General features: G+C 36.3%; 1 protein-coding gene across 4 annotated transcripts in view; it reads left to right on the plus strand.

The window, feature by feature from the left end:
- LOC106928882 (3',5'-cyclic-AMP phosphodiesterase 4C) overlaps positions 1-16,295 on the plus strand; it is a 120,259-nt gene that overhangs the window by 94,243 nt on the left and 9,721 nt on the right. For 3 of the 4 annotated variants that reach the window (XM_015005446.2, XM_015005450.2, XM_015005445.2), the window contains 12 exons: positions 492-683; positions 2,149-2,190; positions 4,064-4,100; positions 5,859-5,932; positions 6,017-6,066; positions 7,049-7,161; positions 10,490-10,583; positions 13,416-13,588; positions 13,666-13,764; positions 14,225-14,389; positions 14,492-14,591; positions 15,238-15,392. In XM_015005446.2, coding sequence (XP_014860932.1) covers positions 492-683; positions 2,149-2,190; positions 4,064-4,100; positions 5,859-5,932; positions 6,017-6,066; positions 7,049-7,161; positions 10,490-10,583; positions 13,416-13,588; positions 13,666-13,764; positions 14,225-14,389; positions 14,492-14,591; positions 15,238-15,392 — 1,294 coding nt within the window. The remainder of the gene's footprint in view (positions 1-491; positions 684-2,148; positions 2,191-4,063; positions 4,101-5,858; positions 5,933-6,016; positions 6,067-7,048; positions 7,162-10,489; positions 10,584-13,415; positions 13,589-13,665; positions 13,765-14,224; positions 14,390-14,491; positions 14,592-15,237; positions 15,393-16,295) is intronic. The other variant, XM_015005447.2, reaches the window with a different exon arrangement.

The raw sequence follows: 16,295 nt of genomic DNA on the forward strand, positions 1-16,295 counted from the left end.
TTAGGTTCAAAATCTAAAACTGACTAAATTTATTTGACTTAAACAGTAGAAGATAGTAGACACAACTAAATGAAGCTCAAATGTTTTACAGTGTCGGATAAGTTGTTTTAAAACAGTAAATAGTTTGATTTACTGATTTTCTGCAAATTTAACCAAAGTAATCAACAATAATATTCACACCACATGACCTTTTTATTGTTTAAACTTTTCCACTTTATTAACTTGGTATAGTTGGAAATTGACGGTTTGAGTTTTCTAATCAGTAAGGAAACCTATAATTTATTTCCATTATTTCTCCACGTCAGACTTTAATCTTTTCAGCTGAAAGTTCACTTGTAGATTTTCAGCATTTCCACACATTTATCCAAATGGGTGCAATCTTGACCCAATATGAAGTTTAACTTGGCATAATTTCGTTAAAATTTTTAAAAATCCATGAAAAATCAGACTGTGTTGTAACTCTTGTTGGGTATTTTGTTCTCCTTTTGCAGTTTTGATGTGGAGAATGGCCTGTCGGTGGGTCGCAGTCCACTGGACTCTCAGACGAGCCCGGGATCCGGTCTGGTACTTCAGGGCAACTTCCCTCACAGTCAGCGCCGGGAGTCTTTCCTCTACCGCTCCGACTCAGACTTTGACCTGTCGCCCAAAACTATGTCTCGCAACTCGTCCACTGCCAGCGATCTGTAAGTAAATAAATAAACATGCTGCGTTATTCTAACTGTGCTTTATTTGAACTGGCTACGTCTTATTTTCCTTTAGTTTGTCGTCATAAAGGCCTAAAAGAGGATGTACGACAAATTAATAAGACACCTTTAGTTGAGTCTTTTGAAAACAGTAATCTCAAGAATAAGAAAAAAAAAACTAATTGGTCTTCAGAGGCTTCATGTAGTTCTGGACACATCACTAATCCTAATTATAACACATTTATAAATCAGTTAATATCCGTTAGGTTCAAATGGGCAGCATCAGCGTTACTACGGTACTTATAGATCATTTAAGTCGAGATGAACTGATCAGTCAGTCAGATATGATTGAGGACTATGAGGTCAAATACTGAAAAATGTTTTTTTTGGTTCTGTGAAAATGTCAACCACTTTTTTGAATTTGAATAAAAACCGAAACAGGACCAACGTTTTATGTTACTCTTCCTTTTCTGCTGGATACCAAACTATATACAACTCTCTGAAAAACTAAGAGACCACTAAAAATTATCAGCCGTCTGCAGAAATGCACAGTTCCCAACCAAAAACAACCAATCACAGCCAGGAAGAGGGTCTTAGTGGTGTCAATCAAACTCATGTATGCGCTGCTAAATGTGCTAATAGCTGAAAAATAACCTACAGTTCCAGGAAAACTGTTTATCCGCCGTCACCAGTGATTATGCTTATTAGCCTGAGCATTCCTGGCAGACAGGAAGAAGCTGCAATGTTGCCACAGTGTTGCGTACAAAAGCATGATTGACAGCGATGAGACCCGCCTCCTGGCTCTGATTGGTTGTTTCCAGTTAGAATTGGGAGAAGACAGAGGAGTTTATTGCTCTCATACTGTCCCGTCATGATACAGTGTCAGTTTCTACATACAGCTCTGGAAAAAATTAAGAGACACTTAAAATGAACATTCTCTCTTATTTTACTTTTTATAGGTTTATGTTTGAGTAAAATGAACATTGTTCTTTTATTCTATGAACTACTGACAACATGTCTCTGAAATTCCAAGCAAAAATGTTGTAATTTAGAAACAACAATACGAATGTTTTCACTCAGAAATCAATATTTGGTGGAATAACCAGGAGGTTTTCAATGGGGTTCAGTGCAGTGGGCTCTTTGTTTTTTCCACAGCTGAATATGAACCTGCAGGAAAGTTTTTATGCTAAAAACTGAATCTGCAAATCAGACTTTATTAAAAGCTTTCATCAAACCTGCATCTCTACATTTTAGTCTCATTTAAATGTTTTGCTTTTAGGTTTTATTTTGCATTTTTTTAGGAAGACAACTGAAGATTCAACTTCCAGAAGATTAAAGTTTTGTGCTTAGTTTATGTTCATTTGTTCACACAAAGATTTCTCTGTGCAGCTAAAGTTTGTTTAGAGCTGCTCACTGTATGAATAGGGTCCCGACCACCAATAGCTGTTGCTCCTTTTTTTTGAAGGGAGGAAGGATTGAAGCATTGGGAAGTTAATTGGCTACCTCGGTGAGACAACGTGTGAAGATTCCTGTGTTTTTGCTTTCCTGTCTGTCCCCTTTGGGCTTCCTCATGTATCCTGATCCTTCTGCTGCCACACCTCCTTGAAGTCCTAGCAAACATTCAACAGAACTGAAATCACCCATATTTCATTTTTCGTTTGGAGAATGAATTTGGCACTGATTTCAGGAATGTTTGCTAAAACGTGATGCACAGATTGGCTTAATTTTCCCAGCAGCATGATGTATGAAGGTGCTTAAAGGGAAAGTTCAACTCTTTGAAGTAGAGTTCTGTTAAAAAAAAGTAAATATCTCACCTGCAGAGAAGACGCAGCTTTCCAAAAGACTCTAAAGTTGGTGCAATGCAACCAAACACAAAGTAGTGCACAACTGTGAAATGGTAATAAAATTATAGATTTTATTTATTTTATTTCAGTTTTTATTTCTCACCTCAGAAATCACCTATTTGCTAATTTGAGATTTATATCAGAGTTAACCAGAATTAACTTTGAGAGTTATTTGGCCAAGCTGAAATTTCACTGCAATTTCAGCTGCAAATCTTTTGTTCACCAGTTCTGTATGGAAGCTGGATCTTGCCAAAACTGACAGTAAAATACAGTAGTAATATAAATAAATGAATTACCTTATGAAGCAATTAAAATGTCAATAGTTGCATCAAAAAACGACTTCTTCATCTTGTTTGATTATACAGTGAAACATGAATTAAAATTGTTTATCATATTCAACAGTGTTAATTTAACAATATCACTGTTATTTAATATTCCATTTTATTTCCAATCTTTTGGTTTTAATAGTTTTTAAATGTTATTTTTTTCATATTTGATATGATTTCTCTATTCACTGTCACATTTTATTCAATTTTTTTTCCTATATTTTGCATTTAGTAATTTTTTTTAATCTATTTTACCTTCTTTTATTAAACCATACTTTTTTTTTGTTTCAGTGATGATCTTAAATGAAAATGACAAACATATTACACATTGTTACACTTCACAATAAAATCAGTCGGGAAAGTTATTTTTTATTCTTTTGGGTGGAATATTTGGCACATAAATTACTTTATCAAGGCATTTATTTAACTTAAAGCTACTATTTGAATCAGGTTACTGCTAAAGAGAATCTGATCCTCTGGATTTTATTTAGGGGTATGAGAGTAAAAAATACATTCTGTATTTTTGTTGCTTTTCACAGTTATGCACTATTGCATAAAAGCAGAATAAAACATACCGTAGCTTCTGGTCGCATCGGAACAAGATGTGAACAAATCCAAAGGGTGTGAAGACTTTTAGGAGAAGTTGTGCATCAGACACTGTTGCTTCTGCAGATTGTATTTGAGGTCTTTAGTATTTTCATGAGAGCAAAGATGCGTAGGAACTGCAGGGAAGATATTTTTTATCCATTACCTGAAAGCCCTGCTTCAGAAAATGCCAGAACTTTCCCTTTACGGTGCATGCTGTGGCACCTTTTCACACAGCACTCAGAGCATGAACACTGCTCCTCGCCTGCTCTCTGTTCTAAATACAAACCTGTTTCCGAGGCCTTGTGTGATTTTTGAGCTGAAAGAAACACAGGTCAGACTCTGGATTTTCACTGACACATTTCCAGACATTTAGTTAAGGTAACTTTAGGACTTCATCCCCTTTAAAGCTTCACCAGCTGTTGAGATGAACTGCATTTATGTAAATAATACCTTTCCCTTTACCCAGTGTTTAGCTCAGAGCAAACATGTTTTCAGCAAACCACAACTTTCCTCCAATATCCTCATGTACTGTCTTTTTGTCTATTTGTCTTTGAGAATTTTGGTTTGTATGGTTTTCCTTTTACATGACCTTTTTACCAGATGTTTGTGTGTGATGTTTCAGGCATGGAGAAGACATGATAGTGACTCCATTTGCACAGGTTAGTCCCATTATTACTTATCATTTAAAGTTGATTTTCATCATATTTGATCAAGAAATGTAGGACATCTAACATTAATCAACTCTAGAAAAGACGATTATTGATAGATGTGTCAGTTAAGCCTTTAGTGGAACCACAAAAGCGTTATTTACGAGTCCCTTTAGGGGTTTTTGCCACCAAAATCACTGGTCATGTGGTGCTATATGTTTTTTCCTCGTTGAATACCTTCCAAAATGTTCACAATGGAGCAAAAAAGTTGGTAGTTTAGCTAAAGTTAGAAATACTGCCACCTGCAGGTGGGAGGTAGCAGTCACTTAAATCCTTTTTTTTTTTTTTTTTTTTTTTTTTTTTTTTTTTTTTTTTTTTACAATTTTTGCTTGAAATTTTACCAATAAAAAATTTGAGGGACTGTTTTACCGACATTGTATGCACAACAAATCACCAAATATTAGGAAACTTTTAGGTTAATTATGTTTAGATTTTATTGTGTTCTCATAACACAATAAAATCTATTGTGTTCTCATAACACAATAAAATCTACATGGCTGACAAACTAAGAAAAATGCTCAATGCTAATTGTGCCGTTTTCTGCTGAACTGTGTTTCTGAGGTAATTGAAAATTATTTAGCAGTTTTATTTAAGTTCATATTGGAAAAAGGTTGTAATTCTGTCCATATAATCGACGTGATGTTGGAGGTTACTCATCAGTCTGAGAAATAAGAGATGGTTCATTTTTCACAGAAAACACCCACACACATTCTCTTTGTACTGCACAGCTTGTTCTGACTATTTATCTCCTGAGCATTCTGTGTACAAGGGATTTTCCATTCATTTACTCTGGGTTCACCTGCAGGAAACACAAAATGCATTTTTTCCTTCCCGTATAAACATCTACACACTCATTTATGTTGAGTTTGAAGGTGATTTTTGCAGCTTTAGACCCAAAATCTACATTGAGTTGTGCATTTGTTGTTTAATATGTTAAAACCAATTTCCTTTTTGACATTTGGAGGATTCAGATTAGATGATTTGTCTGTAAAAAATACTAGTGATATTTAAATCCTAAAGATAATGTCTGATAAATCTAAATAGAGAAGAGCCGGTTGCTAACATCAAGCTAAGATATCAAAACTGCTACACCTTTTATTTGCTGTTCCTACAATTTAACATATTCAGAGAAAATAGCAGGATGTTCAGAGTTTTCTCCAGCGAATAATGCAGCCTTGCCCCTCCCCCACCTGTTTATTTGCACTGCAGGTTAGCTGGCTGAAAGAATAGCAATATAGGAGAAAAAAAAGTAAAAGAAACATGGTGGAGGCATCATTGTCCTGTGGGGATGCATGACACATGCAATCAATATTAATAGAGTAAAACTGTTTTGAAACATTTGCCAAATTAAGAGGACAAATGCACAAAAGTGAGTTTGGAAAAGTAAATTTGTGCAGAAAAAGGCTAAACACTGAGAAGTTATGATAATAATTAATTTTCCCATATGTGTTTGTTCGTCCTCTAAGAACTGTTATCTATTGCAATTTCCAGCAAAATATCTATAAACTTCTTTTTAAATAATCTTCCAGCGCAAACTAATTAATTTAAAGAATCATACGATCACATTTGCACAAACAATTGCAAAAGTTTGGAGAAAAATTTGTTTCTGCTCTGATAAGCTGATAAGCTGTTAACTGATAACTTGTGGTTGTATCACGTCTTTAAAAAACGTGTAACACTCCTTTAAGAAGCTTTCTTTGCTTTCTGCAGGTTCTGGCCAGTCTGCGAACTGTAAGAAGTAACGTTGCTGCTCTGACACATCTCCAAGATCGTGTGGTGAACAAGTAAGAGCAGAGTTAAGGTCCGAACGACAAACTGCTGGATGGTTTTGTTAATTTGACCAAAACTTGACCTGTTTCCTGCTCCAGACGACCATCGAGTGCCAGTCAGCCGCCGCTGTGCAAACCGTGTCTCTCAGGTCAGTTCATGATGGGGGTCTACGAAGATATAAGTATTTTGGTTTTATTACAACTTTCTCTTTTCAACTGTGTTTAGGCTTGTAGCTCTTAAGTTTGCATACCCTGGCAGGATTTATAATTTTTGATTATATTTTTAAAGAATGGGAATGATAATTTAAAAATAACTTTCACTCATTTTTATCAAACAATCTTCCTAATAACTCTAGTCAAAAGCTTACATAAATACAGTCTCTTGTCTTGATGGCATATTCCAAGTTCAAAAGATCTTTGGATGGTTTTAGTTTGGATGAATCTTAATTCTAGTTTTGTTTGAGAAAATTGCCATTTAAAATGTCTTACCTGTTTTAAAAACACTGGAAATGTTGATTGGGACTTATCTGTCTTTCATGATTTCTTTACTTTTAAGTTTTGTGGCTCAAAAATGTTATAAAATGTATTATTTCACTACTGATGCACAAAGTTGTATGGTGTTTTTTGCCCAAATTAAAATCTGAGCAAAACGTGATACATATTGACTTTCACATCTTACATTTAATGCTTTCTGTTTTATTGTTTATGTTTTCAAACATTTTTCTGTAAAAATAAAGGTAACGATTAAACCATTTCTAAAAAAAAACAGTGTAATCAATCGATTAAGTTTATTTGTATAACACATTTCAGTAACAAGTCAGTTCAAAGTGCTTTGCATCATAAAAGCAAAAAATACAAATTCATAAAAGACACCTTAAAGTCAACAATTGAGAAAACAATTTAAGCTTTTTTTTTTTTTCTAGACATTTGCAATGAGTTTATTGAATTAAACTTGGGACAGGTTCAAGATAAATTTTGTGTTTTCCCTTTCTGAGATAAACAATCGGTGGATTATTCAAAAGTTGGAAATTATATCCTGATAATCCTTGAAACTGGAACTCGTTTCATTCAGGAGGTAAATCTTCCACTGTCCCACCTTTTTCTTGAAACGTGTTTTTCTTGACCTTTCAGAGGAGCCCTATCAGAAGCTCACGATGGAGACTCTGGAAGAGCTGGACTGGTGTCTGGACCAGCTGGAGACGCTGCAGACGAGACACTCAGTCAGCGAAATGGCGTCCAATAAGGTAAATGGACTTCCTGTTCGCCGCCACGCAACACAACGCAGCTACAGCTGTTCCTAAACATCTTGCAGGATCTGCTTATGCGCTGTTTGGCTCATTAATGTTATTTTCATCAGGTTTTTAAAAGCATGATTTGTCCTTATAGCTGCAGTATGCAACTTTTATTTTTTAAAAATATGTTTTTTACTTATTTGTCTCATACTGTCACCATTTTGTGACAGTATGAGACAAATAATAGATGAAAAAATCAAGCTCCTCCATCTCCTGCCTGAGCTAATAATGTTGTCTGCAGAAATGCACGGTTCCCAAACCAAAACAACTAATCAGAGCCAAGAGGAGGGTCTTAGTGCTGTCAATCAAACTTGTGCACATGCTGCTAAATGTGCTAATAGCTGAGAAATAACCTACAATTCCAGGAAAACTGCAATATTGATTGACAGCAATAAGACCCGCCTCCTTGCTCTTATTGGTTGTTTCTAGTTAAAACTGGAAGCACTGGGAGCAGACATCTTTCATACTGTGCTGTCATGGCAATGCCAGTTTCAACATACATCTCTGGAAAAAACTAAGAGACCACTTAAAATGATCAGTTTCTCTGATTTAACTTTTTATATGTATATGTTTGAGTAAATTGAACATTGTCCTTTTATTCTATGAACTACTGACAACATGTCTGCGAAATTACAAGCAAAAATTTTGTATTCATTTGCAATAAATTAGAAATGGTCAAAATAAAAAAGATGCAGTGCTTTCAGAGCTCAAATAATGCAAAGAAAACAAGTTCATATTCATTTGGAAACAATAATACTAATGTTTTAACTCAGGAAGATTTCAGACATCAATATTTGGTGGAAAAACCAGGAGGTTTTCAATGGGGTTCAGTGCAGTGGGCTCTCAATTTTTCCAGAACTGTATGTGAAAAATGTATTTAAATAAAAGTTACCTCCTGCAGCTTTAAATAATTAATTTTTCATATTTTCTGCAGCATAAAATCTTATTAATATTGCTTAAAAAGGTGACATTAAGACCCCATATGAACAAAGTATGTATTATGAAAAGACACACCAGGGTTTTATCACATCCCCCCTCTAGAAGAGTCAATTAGCATCACTCCTTTCTGTTTCTCCGCTCTGTGTGGTTTCTCTGTCACACCGTCGGCCAAATCAGCTCTCAGCTTTCCACCCAGCCTCTGAAGCCAGTCGAATATGATTGGTCGGAGGGAGACAGGGGGCTGGATGCTGCATGCAGGACTGAGAGGAGAGTTCCTCGCAGAAACTCCCTTCGTCCCTCTTTCTCATTGACAGTGTGCAGCCGTAGCTGGATAGGACGCTGCAGTCAACATCCTCCCTATCGCTCCTGATGCTGGAGATCTCTCCATCCCATCCCTGTATGCCCCGACCTGATCAGCGCCGGGACTGTGGCAACTAGGACTTGTATATGGATTCCTTTTTTACCATCAGGCACTCCATGCTGCAGGACATTTGCCGTATTTTCTACATCATAAAATCTTATTTACATTGCTTGGTAACAGTTGATTGGTAACAGGAAAAACTCGGATTTGTACTGCAACTGAGCGCAGCATGCGTTGGCTGACATGCTTCTGCTGGCAGTTTGGGTTTGTCTGTGCTGGAGACTCAGACAGGTGAGTGACAGGGAAGTGGTTCAGGCTTTGCAGAGGTGAGGCTGAGGGGGGATCTTAGACATAATGTTGAGTGAGGCTGTCAGATCTTTTCAGAACTGGACCTACAAACAGGCTGATGCAGATGCATTGTGGAAAGCTGAATAAGTATTCCTAATGAGCATGTTGCATGCAATAGATTCTGTGTTTTTGTGCTTGTAAGTTCAGGAAAAGTCACGGCAGAGGAAGTAATATAGGTCTGTCACCTTTAGGATGTTTTTGGACACACCCGTATTTGTGTCACTCGCCTCAGCATCCCGACCGTTTGCCTCCTCCCTCAGTCACCACGTGCTGAAGCCGTTACATAATCAGTGTGGACATCGCCACGGCGATAAATTCATGAAGACACACTGAACATTATTGCTTCCCAAAAAACTTCCTGGCAGGAGCAACATCACCGTTTAACTTCTTCTTCTTTTGCGTTGTAATTGAATACAGAGCAGAATGTGTAAAATATACAGTGACTACAGTAATGACAAAGGTAATAAATGATTGTTTCTGCATGATAAACATAATCAGACTCAGAAAAGCTCTTTAAAAACCTTAATTCAAAGGAAAAACATTCATATCCTTTCAACTACAAATGCTGCAAATATCTGCATTGCATTCAGCATTATGATTTGGGGCATATTGCTTTCACACTCATTCAATAAATCTGAATATTATTGAAAAGTTCAGCTATTTTAGGAACTTTATCACAGATGGATGTTTTTCACTTAAAGCTAATAAAAATACGACATTTAAAGTTACAATATTACTTCAGACCAATAAAAAAGCCATTTTTAGAATCAGAATGTGGGATTAGTAAAAAGTATGTTTAATACCTGGCTAAAAGTTATTTCCAAAAGATGTATATTATAATGAGTATGACTGTACAGATTGATTTTGCCCATTCTTTTCAGTCACATTCTGCTTATTGTAAGCGACTTTGGCTGATGAAGATATTAAATAAATGATTTATATTATTGTTTGTTGTGTCACCAAATTTACCACAGGTACCTGAGTTCCTGCCACAGAAACTATTGAAGAAAAACAATCATTCAGACATTATTGCAAATAAAAATGTTTCACCTGTAAAAAATCCGTGGGGATTCTTAAAAGCTAATGATGTAACTTAAGGAATTACAACATTCCTAATCACAGCATATTAGCCAGCAGTATATTAAAATTAATTTTAGGTAATGTTAGCTAACATGGTAACAATAACACATTAGCTCCTTTGGCATAGCATATGAAGTAAGATAATGTTCGATAATTTACAAGTGTTAGCCAACATGCTAACATTATGTTAGCATGTTAGCCAGCAGTATATTAAAATTAATTTTAGGTAATGTTAGCTAACATGGTAACAATAACACATTAGCTCCTTTGGCATAGCATATGAAGTAAGATAATGTTCGATAATTTACTAGTGTTAGCCAACATGCTAACATCAGCATTTTTTTCTCATTTTAGCTTTGCAGGTGAAGTACGGTAGATTAAAATTAGATAACTTGCTTGTAGTAGCTACTAGTCAACATCCTAACCATAGCTTGTTAGCTAATGTTAGCGGGCTAGCAAATTTTACCATATTTGGTCAATTTCTGTACTAGTTTTAGTCAATGTGTTTTTTTAGGCTACCCACTCATTTTTTTATTTTTTTGTTTTTAACAGTTTAAGAGGATGCTGAACCGTGAGCTGACGCAGCTGTCAGAGACGAGTCGCTCAGGGAACCAGGTGTCAGAGTTCATCGCCAGCACTTTCCTCGGTAAGTTTGTCACATGATAACAGAGTTTTAAATCGAGCTCAGAGACATAGGCGACTAGTAATTTTTGTAGTGACAAATGAGTGTTTTATTTGTCAAGAAGAGGTGATTCCGACACAAAATTAAAATGCTGGTAGACTGCTATTAACACCAGAGACAAATATATTAAAATCTGTGAGAGGAGATTATGAGAACGTGATTGTGCTGCATCTGTGGTGCAACTCTTCCTTAAAATAGACACAACTGCATTCATTTTTCCTAAATTTGAATGATGAATTAAGAAAAGGATTATTAGCTGATTAGATCTTAGAAAAAATATAATTTTTATCAACTGTGTTGATTGTCCAGGATAGCATCCTTTGCAAACATCTTAAAAGCCTTTTCCGTGTTTTGTCATGTAAATTAAATGTATTTTATTCAAATTTTATGTAATAGGACAACATAAACTGAAACTGAATACTTTCACAAGGCACTGTTTGTGCAATATACATTTGCTGAGTTGTGCAACATGATATGGTAGATAAAAAAACATTGCAGAAAATGAGTTGTGTTTTCTTGGGCTTTATAGGGATGAAAGCCTTGAGTCATATTTAGAAAAAAAACTGCTTAGAAATTAGTAAAAAAGGATAAAATATTGAAATGATAAAAAAAGAAAAGGGAACAATTAAATATGGATAAAGAGGAGGAAATTTATAGAAAATAAAAAGAGGGTTTTGGAAAGGGAAACAAAATGTACATAAAGAAAAAGGAACAAATATTTTTGTCGAAATGAGGCGTCGAAAAGAGCATTTTTCTGAAGGACAGGACAGACTGGGAAGGTGAGGATTTTTCCGTCTCTGAAGCAGGAGGAGGTGCGGCAACAGACAGCATTCCCGGACACATTGTGTGGCGTTGTCGTGGCAACTAGGTTGAGTATTATCCGACGGCGTGTTGCATCAATAGCAGGCTCAGTCTTCGGCAGCGCCTCTGGCAGGATGGTCCAGCCAAACGAGGATGGAGCCATCAGTCCGGCTCCGTTGTGAGATGAAAGCCTCAAGTCTGGCCGCGTTTGGAGATGAACCCTGTGGCTCTGGGCGTGAGGAAGAGGAGGCACTGTGAGAGAGGTGAGAGAGGCCAGACGGTGCCTCCTGTGAGGATGTTGATAGGATTGGTGATGCGTCTGAACGCTGGCGTGTGCGCCTGTGTCGGGCAGCCGCTGCTGCAGGGCTAATGAAACCAATTACAGCTGGAAGATACAAAGGATAACACGCAAATGTGAGGTAAAGAAGTCAAAGCAGGAGGATCACTTTTGGTTTGTACAAAATTGGATGAGTCATTTTAACGCGAGCGTGTCTGTTGGGACAGCACCTTTTCTCATCTAATGGTATGGAGATCATGTCTGCTGTGTCGGTACAAAACCTTCTGCAGATTTTTTGTTATAAAATCCACTTTTTTTAATGAGTCCTTTTCCATTTTGGATTAAAACAACCAATGTTTCTGCTTTCTGTGACTCAGTCCTCAGAAACAGGACATGCAACATTTTCTCCAGCTTTTCTGCACTCCTGAAGTTGGTGTTTATTTTGCCTCTGATGCAACGCGAGTTGTTCACAAGGTCATTGTTCTGTGTTATGCTGAAAAGATGCCAACATGCATGCACATCCGTCATAGAAACATATTCTGAAAGATGAAAACTAGAATCTGAATGCTGTGGTCAATTTTCTCTAGTTTTTGTAAATATTTGTCTGATGAACATATTTTTATATCTAATTCTTATTTTTAAGAACTAAATTCAAACAACTAAGATCCTTTTATTTTAGCCTATCTGCTATAACTAATTAGCTAAATTAAGAGTAGAGGTGATGTTGTGGCATATGTGAGAGTACAGACACCACAAAATACAGTTTTAATATTTTAAAATAGAAGAAGACTAGTTGACATTCTAAGCTATCTAATCTTTAGCATGTTTTATTCAAAATTGACCAGACTACTATCACTTATATTATCACTAATGTTACTACTAAGGTTAACATGGTTTATATCCACCATGTTCCTTGACTGAAACAAGCTGAAAGCTCAGAAAGACAAGACAGAGCAACCTTCCTGTTGCCACTTAAAAACTCTGCTCTCTTGCCGCCTAAATTAATAATACAGTTTTCTTTTAAGTGCTTTGATATCTACTTTATACCTCCTTGATTATGAAATTAGCTGCTTTTGCGTATTCTTCTCTCAGTAACAGCATTCACACCAAAGAAGGTTTGTTTTTGGAGGGACATCAATGCACTGCTTCATCGTAAAACTAAGGACGTTTTGAGTTTAAATCAATGCTGCGGCATTTCTGTGTTGAGTTTGCATGTTCTGCCCTTATATACAAAAGTGGCCTTCCTGTTATCTCCTGAAAGCATTACTCTCTCTCTCAGCTTTACATGTAAGAATCAATTTTGTTTTAAAAAGCCTTGTATATCTCAGTGGTACAGAAAAAAATGCCACTGTCACTGGTCAGGATCCATCTGAGGATTGTCTCATTTCGGTGGGAAACTGATTTCTTCTAGAGAAAACTGATGAAAAGCTGTTTTCTTCTGCATGTATCATAGCCATTTTATGATTTTGAACAAACACAGAGACTGATTAAATGTAGATATGAGTTTAAAAGGTGAGCAGGTTGGTTAAATAAAATTAAAAACAAACCTAGAGCTGCTGAAGCTGCAGTAAGACGCTGTGGCTCTGCCCGTCAAATCTGTCGGTTGCTTGGCCACCTGGAGCAAATGGTTCTGGGAGCAGACACATTTCCAAAGCTCATTTGTTGGATCTAGCCTTAACTTTGTGTCTGTTTTGTTTCTGTGTTTTTTGATGCTGCAGAGAAGCAACATGACTTGGAGATCCTGTCTCCGCCTACTAAGGAGAAGGAGAAGAAAAAAAGGCCGATGTCACAGATTAGCGGTGTGAAAAAGGCCACACAAAGCCCAAGCTTAGCGCCTGCTTGCATCCCTCGCTTTGGAGTCAACACACCTCATGAGAACATGTTGGCAAAGGTAAGATCACACACTGAAACCCCAAGAGAAACACACAGAAATGTTCTGCATAATTTGCATGTTTTTGCTCTTCGCAGGAAATTGAGGACCTTAATCGATGGGGTATGGATATTTTCAAACTAGCAGAATATTCTGGAAATCGCCCTCTGACGGTGATGATGTACTCCATCTTCCAGGTAGGAAAATCCTGCTGTAAGAAATAGTTTTCTACACAAATAGTAGAACGGAGGAAAATGAAAATGTTAAGTTTAAATGCAAAAAATGGGTGCTGAGTCAAATTACCACGTTTCTGTTGATGTCTGTATTAATATATATATATATATATATATATATATATATATATATATATATATGCATATGTCTGTGCGTGTGTGTTTGCGTGTATATGTTTGTAAACGTAGATGTACTGTGTGTCTGTATGTAGAAATATTTTCAGAATTATATCTCTAGTTTAGCTTGTAAACTAGCAGGTGTACATTTTTTCTACACTACATATTTTTATTCTGTTAACTCTTATTTTGTTCTGTCCACTTTTTGCTCTGACAGCTTAAATTTCTGATCTGAAACAATGATTTTATCTTAATTAAAAGAGTTTATGCAGACAGTTGATGTTTTATTTGCTTGTACCATTAATAGGAGCGAGATCTCCTGAAAACCTTCAAGGTGCCAATTGACACCTTCCTCACCTTCATGATGACTTTAGAGGACCACTACCATGCGGACGTAGCTTATCACAACAACATCCATGCTGCTGATGTGGTGCAGTCCACCCATGTTCTCCTGTCCACTCCTGCTTTAGAGGTGAGCGCTGTAGTTTCTCTTTTTTTGCCCACTCTTTTCACTACGTTTTCGGGTTGAGGTACCGTTAAAGTGATCCTGGTTCGACATCTTTCTTCATCCAAGGCGGTGTTCACAGACCTAGAGATCATGGCCGCTCTTTTTGCAAGCGCCATCCATGACGTTGACCACCCAGGCGTCACCAACCAGTTCCTCATAAACACAAGTATGTCACTTCCTGGTTCTGCATTCAGCTGGGATAACAGATGTAATGTATCCTGTATACATTCATAAATTTGAGCTGGTTCTCTGCCAATACCACGTTTGGCAGCGCATTTATGAGATTGAGTAACAGCGCTAACACACTCCTCCTGGTTCTGATTGGTTGTTTTTGGTCAGGAGCATTTTTTTCAGATAGCAATACGAGCACAGGGAGGAGGTGGAGGAATTTAATATTTTCACAGATTATCTATCTCATAACAGTCATGATATGCTGAGACAGTTTTAACAAATATGTAAAAAATGTTTTTTTATATACAAAATGTTCATACAGCAGCTTTAAAATAGACGTGTGTGTTTAAATGAAAAGTGTTTTAAGAGCAAACAGTAAGAGGAAGCAAAGAGTGTAGTTTATATAGGTGTTTAGGTGGTTCCGACTCAAAGAAAAACTAAGTATGATTAGAATAAAATAGTTATACTAAGTCTGGAGTAATGTATTTAATGTAATTGTAACCACCATAAACCTTTCATTATTGAGCAAAACCAAAAGAGAGGCTACTATGGGATCTGGCATATGTCCCAGTTTTCTGTAGAATGATGTTTAAAGTGCTGTTGTTGTTGGATAGTGACAGTTTCCTCCTTCCTTCTTTGAGGTTCTGAATTGGCACTAATGTACAACGATTCGTCTGTGCTGGAGAACCATCACCTCGCCGTCGGCTTCAAGCTGCTGCAAGAGGAAAACTGTGACATCTTCCAGAACCTCAGCAAGAAACAGAAAGACTCACTCCGGAAGATGGTGATTGACATGGTAAGGCTGGGACTCCTTTTCGTCCTTACTACTCTGGAAAACTATTTGAAAGTATGGAATTTCATTAAATATGTCCAGGTGTAAATAAGTATGAGAACAGAAGGAAAGAATTAGATTTAATTCCATGTTTCATTGTCAAAATGAAAGATTTTGACAATTAAACATTTTTGAGGTCATTGAAGCCTGACCTCAAAAATGTCTCTTGTAAATTTAGGATTAACGTGTTTTTCAAAAATGGAAAAAATGTTCTAAAATTTAACTCTAGAAAAGTATGAAATGATGACATGAAAATGGAGAAAGTCTGTTTGTCAATGTAAAATTTATATAGATATCACTTTTAAAAACAGGTTAAAACTGCACAAAAATGCTGCACAAAAACAACAGCACAATAGAATAAGTTGATGAAAAGAGAAAATAATAATAATAATAATAATAATAAGTAAATAAAAATAAAATATCACAACAGAAAAGTTATATTATCAGGCCTCTATTTAATGCCAACAAATAAAAATAAGTTTTAAGAATCGTTTAAGATGATCCAAAGCCTAATAAATTATAAACTTTCAACTTCATTTCTCGTTTACACAGCAGGCAAATGCAACCCAAATTAAAAAGTTCTTTTTGCCTAAATGTGACCCATTCTTGACTTTTTAATAGCAGTCTGAACGGCCTAATTCTGATCTTCTGAAAAATCAGATTTGTGCCACTTTCATGCGAGGGACAAAATCTGGAACAGTTTTCAAATCATCTGCAGTCAGAACAGTCATGTCGCATTAATCCGACTTTTACAGTTTAACCTGAGACTTTTATCAAAATTATTCCCCAGAAGAAGCTAGATGGAGCAAATCCATGTCAGAAACAGAAAAAATGTCTTGCTGCTTTTCTTAACTGAACAAACTAATA

This window comes from Poecilia mexicana, unplaced genomic scaffold (assembly GCF_051168715.1).
Source record: "Poecilia mexicana isolate PSO_F unplaced genomic scaffold, ASM5116871v1 scaffold_4, whole genome shotgun sequence".
Lineage (NCBI taxonomy): Eukaryota > Metazoa > Chordata > Actinopteri > Cyprinodontiformes > Poeciliidae > Poecilia > Poecilia mexicana.